This window comes from Camelus bactrianus, chromosome 16, assembly GCF_048773025.1.
Source record: "Camelus bactrianus isolate YW-2024 breed Bactrian camel chromosome 16, ASM4877302v1, whole genome shotgun sequence".
NCBI lineage: Eukaryota > Metazoa > Chordata > Mammalia > Artiodactyla > Camelidae > Camelus > Camelus bactrianus.
Window position 1 is genome coordinate 29470394 of NC_133554.1, and position 15770 is coordinate 29486163.

At 33.8% G+C, this 15770-nt stretch overlaps 1 protein-coding gene across 3 annotated transcripts in view; it reads right to left on the reverse strand.

Annotated features, from left to right (window-relative positions):
- The window catches only part of SPAG9 (sperm associated antigen 9), a 133088-nt gene that overhangs the window by 94382 nt on the left and 22936 nt on the right, over nt 1–15770 (reverse strand). For 2 of the 3 annotated variants that reach the window (XM_010949611.3, XM_045512583.2), the window contains exon 2: nt 10006–10126. In XM_010949611.3, coding sequence (XP_010947913.1) covers nt 10006–10126 — 121 coding nt within the window. Of the gene's footprint in view, nt 1–3635; nt 3704–10005; nt 10127–15770 lie in introns of those variants that run through there. The other variant, XM_074342816.1, reaches the window with a different exon arrangement.

The following is a 15770-nucleotide window of genomic DNA, read 5'->3' on the forward strand; positions in this document are numbered from 1 at the left end:
GGAAAGAAAGAAAGAAAGAAAGAAAGAAAGAAAGAAAGAAAGAAAGAAAGAAAGAAAGAAAGAACGAACAAGACATATACAGTGGAATATTGCTCAGCCATAAAAAGAATGAAGTCTTGTCATTTGTGACAACATGGATAAAACTACAAGGCTATTACGCTAAGTGAAATAAGGCAGACAGAGAAAGACAAGTACCATATAATCTCACTTATACGTGAAATCCAAAAAACAAAACAAATATAACAAAATAGAAATACACTCATAGAAAGGGGAGGGTATAGCTCAAGCAGAAGAGCATGTGCTTAGCAACCATGAGGTACTAGGTTCAATTCCCAGTACCTTCATTATAAACAAACAAACAAACAAACCTAATTACCTACACCCCTCAGAAATAAAAGAAAATATTTTTTAAAAAATACACTCATAGATACAGAGAACAAAACTACTGGTTGCCAGACGGGAGGGTAGTAAGGGGGAGTGAAATAGGTGAAAGGGAAAGAGGTACAAACTTCCGGTTATAAAATAAGTAAGTCACGGGGATGTAATTACAACACAGAGAATACTATCAATAATATTTTAACAATTTTGTGTAGTGACAACTGATAGTGGTGATTATTTCATGATATATAAAAATACAAAATCATTATGCTGTATACCTGAAACAAATATAATATTTTGAGATAATTATACTTAAAATTAAAATTTTTTTTTAAAAAGCAGACAATTATCTTGTGCTTAAAATGACTATATAAATGAGATTTTTTTTTTTAATGACTGGGTACTAGGGATTGGACCCAGGACTTTTTTAATGGAGGTACTGGGGATTGAACTCAGAACCTCGGGCATGCTAAGCATGTACTCTCCCACTGAGCTATACCCACCGACTTTATTTTGTTCTATTTTTGAGATTTAAATCTGTAGAAATGATAATCAGCTTCTCTAGCATAAGTATTGTACACATCCATCTTTCTCTCCACTCCAGTACAACTACTTGAATCTACTTACTTGAGGTTCTTAAATGATTTATTTCTCTATCACGTTAAAATTAAACAGATTTGTTCTTGTGTACAGTTATACCCAGATGTATTACATGAATCAAAATAAGAACAGTAATATATTACCAATTATTAGTAGACAACCTTATTCAAAAGAATATGATTCAAAGACAGTCAAATGTTAAGGTATCCATTTCCCCACTTACGAACTAGTAACTAAACAAGGCAGGATGCCAATGAGAAACCCAACGGATATCTTCCCTAAGTGGCTGTTCATTATATTCAACTCTACAAAACTATGCAGACTTTCAGACAACCAGGTTAGCGTTTTGGCTGTTTCTAATTCTGAAATCAGCAGGATAAATGGGCAATTAAGGGGGGTGGGGGTGGTCACAAAGTATAGTATATGCACATAATGGAATTCAGCCTTAAAAAGGAATGAAGTACTGATGTATGCTGCAACATGGATTTACCTTATGCTAAGTTAAAGCCAGTCACAAGAGACCATATATTGTATGATTCGAGTTATAGGTGAATTCATAGAGACAGGAAGTGGATGAGTGGTTGCCAGGGGCTGGGGGGAAAATCAGGAATGAGAAATGAGTGCTAAAAGGCATGGTGCTTCTTTTTGGAATAATAAAAATGTCCTGGAATTAGAGTGGTGATGGTTGTACAACTTTATGAATATACTAAAAACCATGGAACTGTATACTCTAAAATGCTGGATTTTACGTTGAGTGAATTATATTTTTTTTAAAGAAGCAGGGAGTTATTCAAAACTTATCTCAACACAAGCATCAGAAATTACATCTTAATAATAACCTATTTTGTAGAAGAAAAAGTCAGGAAGTCAACAGAACAAAACGAAAATCTCAACACTTAATGTTTGTAAATGTGTGTTGAATAAATGAACGACAATTCAGTGAAGAGCTGTAAAGCAATAATAAAAATTAAGCCACAATAACTTTAAGTTATTTAAAAGTCAAATGAGAGTACAAATCATAAATGTTCTATTTTCATTAAAGTCTCCTCACCTTCTCTTCCTCAGATTCTTCACAGGAAAAAGGTTAGGCAGATGGTTGCTAAGCTTTAGGTACATTTCCCTCCCTCGCCACTTGAGCAAATCGTGTACCATCTACTAAGACTGTTAAGCTGAGGCAAACACCGGCCAGATATTAACCAAAGCAGTTTCTCTTTATTTTGGGACACAGAGCTAGACCACATATCCCAGCCTCTACAAGTGAGCTTCTGACTCAGTTATATAGCCAATAAAGTAGAAATCAAAGCTATGTGTGCATGCTTAGGCCTGGTCCAACAAAGACCTTCCACACACAATCCTCCATTGTCTTTTCCCTTCCTCCAACTCAGTGTAGGTGAACATGACAAACCTGAAACAAGAAGCAAGTGGGAAAGGGCCTGTGTCTCCAAAGGAGCCACCCATATATCAGAAACATCCAATTTAAACTTTACACGAACAGGAAATAACATAACATTTGAGTCATTACATAAGTTTTTTGTGGTTTGTTTGCTACAACAAGTAGAGGTATGCTAACCATATATTAGCTTATAAGCATGCATTTAAAACTCTCTTAAAAGGCATTCTATATTATCAAAAGTGTGTTACTCCATGCTGCTTAAGAACAGTTTATGTCTTGACACAACACTGTAAACTGACTATATTTCAACTTAAAAAAAAAACATGTTTTTGTTATTCTGTATGATTTTCTGAATATTATTTTGGCAATTATTCTCTCTAACATAACATCTCCAGCAAGGACCTTGACAGAAACTTTCCATATTTCATGTTTTCTTTATCTGTACTGTGATTCCAAATATTAGTATTATCTTTTTAGGTATATGAGTTAACCACCAAGATCATATAACACAAATTCAGAACCTCTCTTAAAATACTACTTACATCTGCACAACAGCATAGTCAATTGCCTCAGTTTTCTCAAGGCCTAAGTCACATAAGATGGTATGGTGTTTAACTGAAAAGTACCTTTAAATGCTGGGAAGAACCGTATCTTCAAAGTCCGGAATGCCACTAAGTAATCAGTCAGGGAAAAAAGAGAGGGAAGGGAAAAGTGGGGAAAAAAGGCCCATCTGGGCAAAGATGATAGACATCCCCGAAAACCTCAAGTACCATAAAGTTAACCTATGCTTACATTGCTGTATTATATCTGAAGTGTTTAAACAAGAAATTGTTTCTTGTTTAATAGTTCCCATGTGAAACTGAATCTCAAAAATGATCTCAGGAAAACTCCTAAAATCATAACATTTTACTCATCAAACTAGCCACAACCTGAGGTTTACTTGAAATAAACAAGATTCTGTTCATCCTTCCTATCTCAAAACAACAGATAACCAATCTGCCAATTTTTTAAGCTGCTAGTATTCTAGAGGAGAAAAAAAATCAAACAAATCAAGGCATCAAAAGAGAAAAAAGGGAGAGGAAGGGCAAGAAAAAAGAAGAGTCAAAAGAATAAATGTTCAAAATGTTCCCCTTGTAATAGCTAATGAAGATACTTCAGCCTCATTTTAAATGCTCTTTCTTTCCATTCATCCTTCCAAAGAGCACGAGGATATGATTCAGGCAGGAAGAGCCACCTGCTCTACCTGCTCAAAATCAGAGCTTACCTCCTTAGATTGATGGCCTTTGCCAAGTTTGGAACACCTTCCATCTCTGCTGTCTTCTGCCCCATCAGACTGCTGATAGGCCTACGGGGGGAAGAAAGAGAAACAGACCTGCTAGAACGCCATATCCAACTCATTATTTGCCTTCTCTAAAGGAATCATCAGTTCTTACTATTCAAAGAAGGCAGATAATCCAACTGGTACTTGGCCTCAGAAGATTGATGTTTGTCTTCCAGAATCTTTTCCTTAAACAATTTAGCATCAAAAGTCTCAACAGGCAAGCAAGAATCAAATGCTCACTTAAGAGCAAACAAATCTCAGACAACCACATCAAAACAGTAATAAAAACCTCTGCTCTGCCAATTAAGTCCTTCACCATGTCTTCACCAGGACAGATGTTATATGCCACCTAAAGTCTCTCTGTAGGAAGAGTCCAAGCTTTCCCTCAGCACATATTCCTGTGTATCAACCTTCATGGTCAAGAAATACTTCCGCATAATCAACCAAAACCAACAAATTCATTTTCTGATTTGCTCTCCCAAAATTACAGAAAAACAACTTGATATCTTCCTTACTCATTCCTTTGTGTTTGAAGAGTAACCATGTCACTCATGTTTATTCTGTTCTCTAAGCTAAATCACCATCAATCCTTTAACCCTTCCCCATAAAATTAATTTTCCCTGTAACCTTTAGATCTAGGTATTAATTATGAACTACAACCTTAAGGTTCTCAAAAGACAACACTAGACTACAGAAATGAAGAGTCCAAATACAGATAATAAAACATAAAACAGACCTGAAGACCATGGAGATACTACCTAATAGAGCATAAGTTAATAAACATTAGTGTTTGCATAAATTATCTTGTGCCTAATTGCTTTCCCTCTCATATATAGGCTTTTTAAAAAAACCCTTTATTAAATATACAGATATTCTTAATACTGCAAAGAACCAGATTCAAGTCAAATGAACTAAAATACTTAGTTTATATACAATGTATTTTATTTTTGTCATTTTTTTAAAAATCAGGAGATACAAATCTGAAACTCCTAAAGCTGCCTTATTAATAAATGTGCTTTCAACAAAAAAATACAAATCAGTTATCTACTTTCATCATTTTAAAATTAATGTAAAAGGGGACTGCTTATTGACGAGATGATTAAAAGGGAAAAAGTGACCACTTAGAGTATTACTGAAATTCTGAGAATATTAACATTCTGTGCTAAATTTCAAAGTACAGTAAAGGGACTGATAAAGCTTTTTATTGGCCTGAAGGTATTTTTTTTAATGATTTAAAAAATAGTGACAAAATATTTAGGCCCTCTCAACTATTAACTTTGGTATGAAACCATACATGGTAACTAAAAAAGATTATTCTTCTTCGATGTTGTGAAAATTCTCAATTTACCAACCATATTAGTAACAGAGAGATCTTGCTTGCAAATTATTTCCAGATTTGAAGTCTGTTTTAAGCCATTCATCCATTTAAAATTAAAATTTAAAAATATGTTAATAATTATACTATGTTCCCATATTTTCTGTCTAGTGATATGCTACTTCTTACGTCCAAGAAATAAGGAGAGTTTTTCCTTCCAACAATAGTGTTTCAAGGTAAAGGCCTGAAGCTCTTTTACTAGACTAAAATCTTTGTTGTTGTTGTTGTTAGACTAAAATCTTGATACTAAATTTTAAAAGCAAATGAATGTTATAACAGGGGATGGGAAGAATAGAAAGATCAGAGTAGAAGGCTCCACCACAAACGTCTTCAGTTGTCAAAAATCTTTCTCCTTTAATTTTGAAAAATGGATTTTCATTCAAAGGAACAAAAGACAGATTCAGAGAAGATTATTTAAGTAGCTTAAAATCACTGGCATCTAAATCTTGCCAACTTCTCTACAATTCAAGGGAATCAAGGAAAAGTTCATCTCTTGTTTATAAACTCAAGTAACTTGAGGACAGCAGAATTTTCCCAAGAGAGAATCAAATAAATAGTTCTATATCAGCTCTGAGTGCTAATATATTGTAAATAACAATTCAAATTCTTAAGTTATGATCAATAAAATGGAATTTGCTACTAATTCTTACTTCTCCAATTCTGTTCACACTAAAAATGGCCAAACACTATTAAATACCAAGAACCACTAAAAAAAAAAGGTTCACGTTCCTTGACCTGCTTCTGTAAATATGCCCTAAGAAAATTACCAAAAGAGGGAAGTCCATAGGTGTGAAAAAATATTCACTGTAATATGATTCACTACATTGGAAAAAATGTCCAATCAACCAAGAGAAGCTTTTTGAGGTTTTTTTTTTTAATTCACCTATATTCATTCCTTCATTCCACAAAGGATTTGATATAGTTTATAAGAACATATCATAAAAATTCATCATGTATGTGTAAAATGTGGATCAAGGAAAAAAACATTATGAATATGACAACCAAGTAAGGCCCCAACCAGTTGTTACAGCTGTATTTCAAAGTTTGTTCTCGGTTTCTGAGTAGCCAAGGTCAAAAGAGAAGTGGCTATTCTCACTAGAGAAAAGGAGAAAGCATAGTTTCTCGGGGAAAACAAGAATTGTTAAAAGATGGCATAGCTTCTGGATGATGGGTGTAGGCAGACATCTAAAAAATAACAATTAGAGATTACACTACACAGTAAGGAAAATACTTATGATAATGTTAAAAAAAAGGATACAAAATTTTATATACACTCTAACTGCAGTAATATAAAAGCACAGTACATGCGGAAAAGACTAGAAGGTCATACACATAACCTTTCCTCCCACACACAAAACTATGATTTCTTTGACTATAATGACCATATCATATTCCTCTGTGCCAAAGCCATACCTCAAGGCTGAATACTAGGCAGATAGTAGTAGTCTAATATTTTTAACTATATTAAAATGTCTATATTTACTTGAATTAATTGAGATAGTACTTGGCTTTACAAGAATAGAAATAATCAATATGTAACAGAAATAATGAATATAAAAAATATTTTCTGACAAAGGACCCATTACTGCCACAATATGAATGGCAGGGTTGATTATAGACACCTTACATAGCTGAAAGCACCAACAGGCTTTTCTCAATCCACAAGTTCCTTATTCTACTCTGTAAGTATTTCAGATTCTTCCTCAAGGCTTACAAGATGTTAACTACCAAGCAGTGTTACTAACATTCCCAGAAAAGAAATAATATGTGGCACCTTTCAAAATTCTTTATTCATGTTTGAAAAGCCAAATATATTCCTTACGTAGCTTAAATTTTGAGAAGAGAGTAATCAGAAACCTCCAAAATAAAATATCAGAAAATTTAAACAAAATTTTTATAGACTCAATTTTTCAACATTATGAAATCATACCACAATCTGATAGATTTCATACTATCAAAAGCTATAGCGTGCCTTTTAATTCAGTTCCTATTTCTTGAATTTTTCTTGTTTCTCAAATAGCAAGTAACTACAACCAAAATTTCCTCTTTTAACATAAGAAGTGGTCTCAAAGCAGAACTTGAACTTTTACTGTGGCTACTTTTTAAAAGGGATATGCCCTAAACCATGTCAATCAGAATCCACAGTCTTTTAAAATTAAAGACTCTTACTATATTATACAAACAAAACATGGAAATCAGACAAGATTTTGTGTCATATGGCATCGTATGGCAGTCAAAATAGCACTAAACTGAAAAAACTGCATCTATCCCTGCTCTCTCTAGGTACCATCATCAGCAATTTCTTTGGCCTTAAACAAATGCTTATTTAAAAACAGATGTTTGAAACACCAAAAAACACTCTTAAAACACTTAAAAAGTTTGAAAAAATAGATGTTAGGTTACAGTCACTATAATAAAATCACTATTTAGTCTTTAAAAAACAAAATAGTAGAATTAAGATTAAATAGTCCATGTGGGGAGGGTAGCTCAGTGGCAGAGTGCATTGCTTAATGTGCACAAGGTCCTGGGTTCAATCCCCAGTACCTCTATTAAAATAAACAAACAACCGAACAAACCCAATCCCCCACTCAAAATAAAACCCAAATTTTTTTTAAATATGTATTAAACAGTCCAGATATTGCTTCCTATTACACAAAAAAGAATTAATAAATTCTGACATATATCCATTTAAATTTGTTTTCATCTCTGGAAAAAAATATATTCCTAGTCTCAGTTTTCCAATAGGATAGGGCATAGATGATTCTTAGAGATTTTCTCCTACCACCACCTTTTTAAAAAAATAAGAAGCTTTGATTCACACCAAAGATTTTGGGCAGGGAAAACCTAAGGCAGTAAAATGAAAAAAGTTAAAAAAAAAAAAAAAAAAAGTCAAACTATTCCCTCACCCCTGCCAAATTTTTTAGATGTAAAGAGAGAAGAGAACAATTAGATGGAAAAGAGAAAAAGATTCCAAGGTATCAAAGGAGAAGGGAGTAAGTTCTAAACTATTAATAAAAAGAGACTCATAATAGCCTCAGCTCATGGACCAAGAGATTCATCAGCTTTGTGCATCTGAATGGTCAATTTTGATTAACCACAGCTTTAAATTCTTACTGTTATTTAGACAACAAGATTTATTTCAAAATGGGATAGCAGACACCTACTGGGAGAAATTCCTGGAGGGATATTATATTAATAACAAAAATTAAGTTTTCTGATCAAATTTAGCTCAAGACCGTATCTAATACTTGGTGAAAAATTTTCTCATCCCCTCTGTATTTTTTAAAGTGACACCTTATTTTTAAAAAGTATTTTGAATTAAAATGGAAAAACGATAATTTGAGAGAATGGATACCAAAGAACATGAGAATTCCAAAAAGGGTAGCTATGACTCACTGGACTGGATAACAATCTTAATTAAGAAACTACTATATCAAGTACAAGGTAATTCTTCTTTTAATATCTTCCTTTTATATCGGCAGCTTATTAAATGCATAAGAAGATTCTAGACAAGGAGTCCTTTCTAAGATAAAAGAAAATTTCCTTATCCAAAACTTGATACTCCTCAGAAATCAGGAGGTAAATTTAGTAAGGTAAAACTATAATAAGAGGTTGGTTCTGTCACAAACGCACCTTTAGTACTTGGTTCTAAAATACTATATACTCCCTGATACGAAGTTAGGATTAAAATATTATCTCCAATAGCTATTTTTTCTCATCCTTTGAGTAGAGAATGCTCAACTCTTGAAATGTACCAAAAGCTTGCAACTGCTACAAGACGGTGTCCTTAGATGAGTGGTACTCAGGGTACTGTGAGTCCAACAATTTGTTAGTGTATGCAATGTGGAGTCCATCATACAGCTAAGATTTCAAATTTCTACAGTAGAATCAGAAATCACTCGATGTATCCAATGTTAAAAAACCAAAGATACAGCACTCTAGCTATCCACAAGCCTAAAAAGAACAAAGACATGACACATGCTCATTCGGTCTCACTCTAGTTGGCTTATCCTCAGCTCCCTTCTATGACATCTGCTTAAACTCCAGATTCCCAGTGATTCTAGGTTTAGCTCCATTAGGCTCTTCCAGAGGCCTAAAGGGAACCAGTCAGTTATCATACAAACTCTAAACCTGGTAGTGAAGGTTATCCTTCATAAATGCCAATCCCTTTACAGCAGGTCTCACTATGTAGCCTTAATGTGTGATGTGGAAAGAGTGACTGCTGGCCATCTCTTGCTCCCAAGGATTCTAAAGTTTACAATCTTGGAATGGAAAACTGGAGAGTGACTTGCCTGCCTGAATCAAACATGAAAATATGTCACGAAGTTTCTGTTTCGAATTTTGACTTAATTAGGTCCCCTTTCATTAGCCAAAAAGGGGAAAGTATCCTTGGGATTTGAAACAATTAAATATTTTTGAATCAAGAATAATATATGAAATTATGTTTAAAATGAAATGATTTTGAAAAAACAACATTCTATTCCCTAAACACCACAGTTTTCCACTAGAAAAGCATGAAAAAGAGAATTCAGTTATTTTTTCACACATACTTCAAAGCTAGATTTTCTCTTACATTTTAAAATTTGAAAGCATTACGGAAACCAACGGAATTTTGTGTAGCTGATCAAAATTAGAAGAAATAATCCACATGAACACACTCTAGATCCTGCATAATGGATACAGCATAATGTTAACTACTATACGATGTAAATTACAAACAAAAGCTTGAGAGGCTAAATTGAAGAAGAGAGTCTTACAGGTATCTGATTTAGTCATTTCTGCAGACATGGGTACCACATGAAAATGTGAACAAAAAAGAACACAACCTCGTTTCCAGGTCTTATTCTTGAGTCTGGGGTGACAATTCCAACCATATATTTGAAACCCTAGTCAAATGTCAGCTTGAGTCATTCCATTTTTTTAACATGCTTTACTTACTCTGGTCAGCATAGTTTTTCGCTTTGAGTTCAAGTTGTCTTGTTTGAGATTCTAAAGATTCCACCCTGGTCTGTAAATCCTTTTTCTCCTGTTCTTGAGAGTCTTCAAATTCAATGAATTTCTAATAAAGAAGAAAAATATATTATTTGCACTAGATAAATGAAATTTTTAAAATTAGGCACTAACTACCTAAAAAGATCTCAGAATCATGAATTTAGGTTGATTTTTTAGTTTTCTCTATAAAAACTAAGTTTTAAAATCTTCAAATATAGAAGGAAAAAAGTGACAAAATAATTTGTTTAAAGTGTTTCCACATCATAAAAGAGGCATTCCAAAGAAAATACAAATATGTACTCCAAATATATAAATCCTTAAAATAAAAAATAATAAACAAATAAATGAATAAAAAGTGAAAAGAAAAATGAAAATACATATATATAAATCCTTTAACTCAAATAGTATACTTGCATATTCATCCAAGTTTAACATACATTTTTACATAATTTTGTATATAACATGTATAATAGAGAACTAAAGAATAATGGAATATGAATAAATTTATGTTAAATGATTATCTGATTAATGAACAGTCTTCTAGATTACCTGAACCACGGAGTTTAAATTCCTAAAAGCACATAGCAGAAATATCTCCACCAATCAAATTTAATTTACTAAAACTGCTCTCATCATGGAGATTATCATTAAATCTAATCATTAAATGTCGGTCCTAATCTTGTTTTTAAAATTGTTTTATCTGCATTGTTTGACAATGATCACTCACTACTCCTTAAAGCTTTTTTTTTTTCCAATTTGGTTTTTTCCTTGTTTCCCTTCCACTTGACTAACTGCTCCTTATTGGTCTTCTTTGTTGGTTCTTCCTCTTGTCTCCAACTACTTAACATTAGCAAGCTCAGTCCCTGGACAATTTTTTGTTTGTTGTTTACTCTTATTCCCTGGTGATCTTACCGAGTTTCACAACTTTAAATACTAACTAAATGCTGGATATCTCCAAATTTCTAGCCCAATCTCTAGCTCAGACCTGAACTCCAGTTTCGTAATGTCCAACTGCTTCCTGGACAACTTCATTTGACCATCTAATAAGAACCTTAAACTTAACATGTCAAAGCTAGCTCCTCGGGGTCTTACCTAACTTATTATATTACTCTGATCAGTTGCTCAAGCCCAAAACTTCGGTGTCAGCCCTCACTCTACTCTTTCTCTAATACTTCATATCCAATTCATCAGCAAATCTACCTGCAGATCTGACCACTTTTCATCATGTCCATCCTGGTCTGGGCCACCATTATCTAGTGCCTGGATGAATGCAATTAGCAATAGCCTCCTAACTGGTCTCCTTACTTCCCACCCTTGCCCCTCTACAATGTATTTTCCATGCAGTAGTTAGGGTGACTCTTTTAAAAAATCAGAATGCTTACATTATCCCAAAGTCCTTACCATAGCCCTCCAGGACCAATACAATCTACCATCCTCAAACGTCTTTGACATCATCTTCTACTACTCTTCCTCCCTGTCTCCCCCACCTCTTTTACATACTCTGATTCAAGCCTCCTTGCAGTTCCTCTAACATAAGCCTTTGCACTTGCTTCCTACTGCCTGGAATTATCTTCCCGCAGATATCCAAATGGCTTGTTCCCTCCTGACCTCCTTAAAATCTTTGCTCTAATGTCAGCTTCTTACTAACACTTTCTTTGGCCATCATATTTAAATCATCATATTGGCTACTGCCTACTTCCCTTTCTGCTTTTCTCTACAGCACTTATCTCAATCTAACATACTATATATTAGTAATTTATCTTATTTATTATCTGCCTTGTCTCACCGGAATGTAGGTTCCATAAGGGCAGGGGTTTGTTGTTGTGTTCCCAGTGCAAAGAATGAAGATGACACATAAGCAAGTACTCAAATATTTGTTAAATAAATGAATGAATAAATAAATGAAAAAAGCTTTCAGAATAAAAACCTAAAACCCATATAGAAAAGTGTACAGTTCACAAACTTAGTTTTTTAGTTTTAATATGAAATTTTCAATTATCTACTTTATCTGTCTTATCACTGTAGTAGACATTGTTTTCAATAACTGTAGTAGACATTGTTTTTTTGTCTGCACACTGTCTTCCTTTGAGGAACTTCCCTAGTTTCATGCTAATTCTATCATGTCCATGCAGTTCAACTGGTAAGGACTCCATCTCCCTAGGGGTGGGTGTATGAGTGGTAGTGGTTAGAGTCCTCTCTGGGACATTTGTCAGTTTTTAGGAAGAACACTACCTCTCTTCCTCTGGAATTGCAAACTCTAAGAATCTAGAGGGTTTAAGCTACAGATGGACATTTTTTTTTAACATGTAGAAAGAGCATGCCTGAGAACAAAGCCAATGTAAAGTAAAACAAAGGACAAGGAGGGGAAAAAAAAAAAAACCCTAATTAAAGATACTGTTTGAGTCCAAGATTCAGTAGTTACTGAGGCCAGCATTTCCCAATTGTTTTATTTTTTCAGTTACATAAACAAATACATTCTACTTGATATGAGCTTGAGTTGATTTCTATCACCAGAAGCTAAAAGCAATCTAGTATATTCATATACTTTCCCTCAAGAGCCATTTGATTTCCTCATGTTATCAGCCAGTATTTTCTTTATCTTCGAAGCGTAAAACCTACAACCTCTGAAATACTGATTCCTAATCATTTGGGAGTTCATAGACCACTTGGGAATTTGATACAACCAATAACCATGTTTCTCCAGAAGTAATGCCCTCACTCACGTCAAATACTGCCTGTCTTTCTCAGGGGCTTAGAGACCCTTTAAGACCTTCCACAAACTGCACATTTAGCACTCTTGCCCTCTACCTTTTTATGAAAATTTTTCATCTTTGTGAGGTTTCTGAGAAGCCTCAAACAGTTATTTATTTTACAGAATATTAATCTAAAAACAACATATAAAGAAGGAACAAAAGTTATAGTAATTATAAGAAAAGAGGTAAACTTAACAAATTCATTCATTTATTCAGGAAATGTGTACTGACTACTTAGTTAGACAACTTAACATGTGAGAGGCACATGGAACATGACTGTGAGTACCACACTATCCCCGCCTTCCAAGACTGTTGACTGGCTACAAACTGAATGTAGGCAGATGATACAAAGGATACACTGAACAGAAAAGCACCACTACATAACAGGATGTTACTAACAAAGTCTGAGTAAGTTATTTCAATATTTTGTCTGGGGACATAAGCAAAGACTAAGAATTAATTTTTTTAATGTAATTATTTTTTAGCCTATCTTGAAAATGATGCTCCCTTGCTTGGCCAACTGAACTGCCATATCTGCGCAAGTAACCAGAAATTAATAGGCTTGTGTGCTACAGACAAAACGCTGTTTTAAAGAACATACAGCAGAGTTTACTAAGTAACAGTTAAAATGCTGTGCTACTGAACTCCTAACAAAAACTTTCACCACTAACAGACTGGCACTTGCCAAGGGCAAGGGGAAGGGGTGAAGAAAATAGGTGAAGGTAGTCAAAGGGTACAGATTTCCCCTTCAAAGTCCTGGGAGTGTAACAAACTACATGGTAATAACTACAGTTAACAACACTACTGTATTGTATATTTTTGAAAGGTGCTAAGAAAGTAGATTTTTAAAGTTCTTACCATAACCCTGCCCCCGCCAAAAAAAACTGCATGTGATGTGATGACAATGTGGTAACCTTTTTGTGGTAATCATTTTGCAATATATACACTATTCAAATCATTACATTGTATACCTTAAACTTACACAATGTTATATGTCAATTATTTCTCAATAAAATTAGGACAAAATCCAACTTTTTTTCCCTGCCTTTTCAGAACTGCTTTCTGAATGATGGAAGAAATATTATCACAGTCACACAGCTTCACGTCTGCTTTGTTTCTTAGTGACCCAGTCTGGCTTCATAAGGGCATGAATAACCTATAACTATTTAGTAATCACTACTATACGCTTACTCCACAAGCAGACTTACACCCAGTTCAATTTTTTTTTCACATTTTATTATGACTTAAGCAAATATCACCTTAAGTAAACAGACCAAAAGAAAAAGGGACTTTTTTTTTCCAAACAGTGAATCTTAAGCTTTTTGGAATCAAACTTCTTTGAGAATCTTATGAAAATAAACCTTTTCCCAGGAAGAAAAATATATGAAACAAACTATGCATTCAATTTCAGTGCATCTTCAAACTCTGTAAGAAATTTAAAAATGATTTTCCTCCATTACAAAAATTATAAATTTTGATTTTTTAAAAAATAATTTTTAAAAACTCTCTCTGTTCTTGAAAAATATCAATTTTATTATCTTGTAATGGAGATGTTGGGGATTGAACCCAGGAGAACTGAGCATACACACTCTATTATACACACTGAGCTATTTCCTTCCCACCCTCCCATGAAAAATCCCAATTTATTTATTTATTTATTTATTTATTTATTTATTTATTTATTTATTTATTTATTTTTAGAAAAACAAAATACTATTTTAATTAACTGCCTTTTGTCCTCCATTTTTCTGCTATATATTCTTTTTTTTTCTTCATTTTTTTTTTTTGTTTTTTGTTTTTTGTTTTTTGTTTTTTTGATTTACAACATTGTATTAGTTTCTGGTATATGGCATAGTGATTCAGTTACTACAGGCCACTGAATATAGTTCCCTGTGCTATACAATAGGACCTTGCTGTTTATCTATTCTGTACACAGTAGTTTGTATCAGCCAATCCGAAACTCCCAGTTTATCCCTCCCTCCCTTTCTCCTCTGGTAACCGTAAGTTTGTTTTCTATGTCTATGGCTCTCTTTCTGTTTGTAAATAAGTTTGTGTCTTTTTTTTTTTTTAAGGTTCCACATATAAGTATAAGTGATATATGATACTTGTCTTTCTGTTTGACTTACTTCACTTAGTATGACCATCTCTAGGTCCATCCATGTTGCTGTAAATGACATTATTTTAATTCTTTTTATGGTTCAGTAGTGCTCCATTATGTGTGAACGTGTGTGTATACAGACACACATTTTCTTTATCCATTCCTCTTTTGAAGGACATTTAGGTTGCTTCCATGTCTTGGTTATTGTAAATAGTGATTCTATGAACACTGGGGTGCATGTGTCTTTTTGGATTACAATCTTCTCCAGATATATGCCCAGGAGTGGGATTGCTGGATCATACATTAGTTTTGTAAGGAACCTCCATACTGTTCCCCAGAGTGGCTGCACCAGTTTACATTCCCACCAAAAGTGTAGGAGGGTTCCTTTTTCCCCCACACCCTTTCCAGCATTTATTTTTAGACTTTCTGATAATGGCCATTCTGACTGGTATGAAGTGGCACGTCACTGTGGATTTGATCTGCATTTCTTGAACAATTTGTGCTGTTGAGTATCTTTTCATGTGTCTGTTGTCCATTTGTATGTCTTCTTTGGAGAAATGTCATTTAGATTTCCTGTCCATTTTTTGATTAGGTTGTTTGTTTGTTTGTTTTGATATTGAGCTGTGTGACCTGCTTGTATATTTTGGAAATTAATACCTTGTCAGCTGCATCATTTGCAAATATTTTCTCCCATTCCATAGGTTGTCTTTTTGTTTTGCTTATGGTTTCCCTTGCTGTGCGAAAACTCTTAAGTTTAATTAGGTCCCATTTGTTTATTTTTGCTTTTATTTCCATTACTCTAGGAGTTGGCTCAAAAAAAATATTGCTGCAATTTATGCCAGTGTTCTACCTATCTTTTC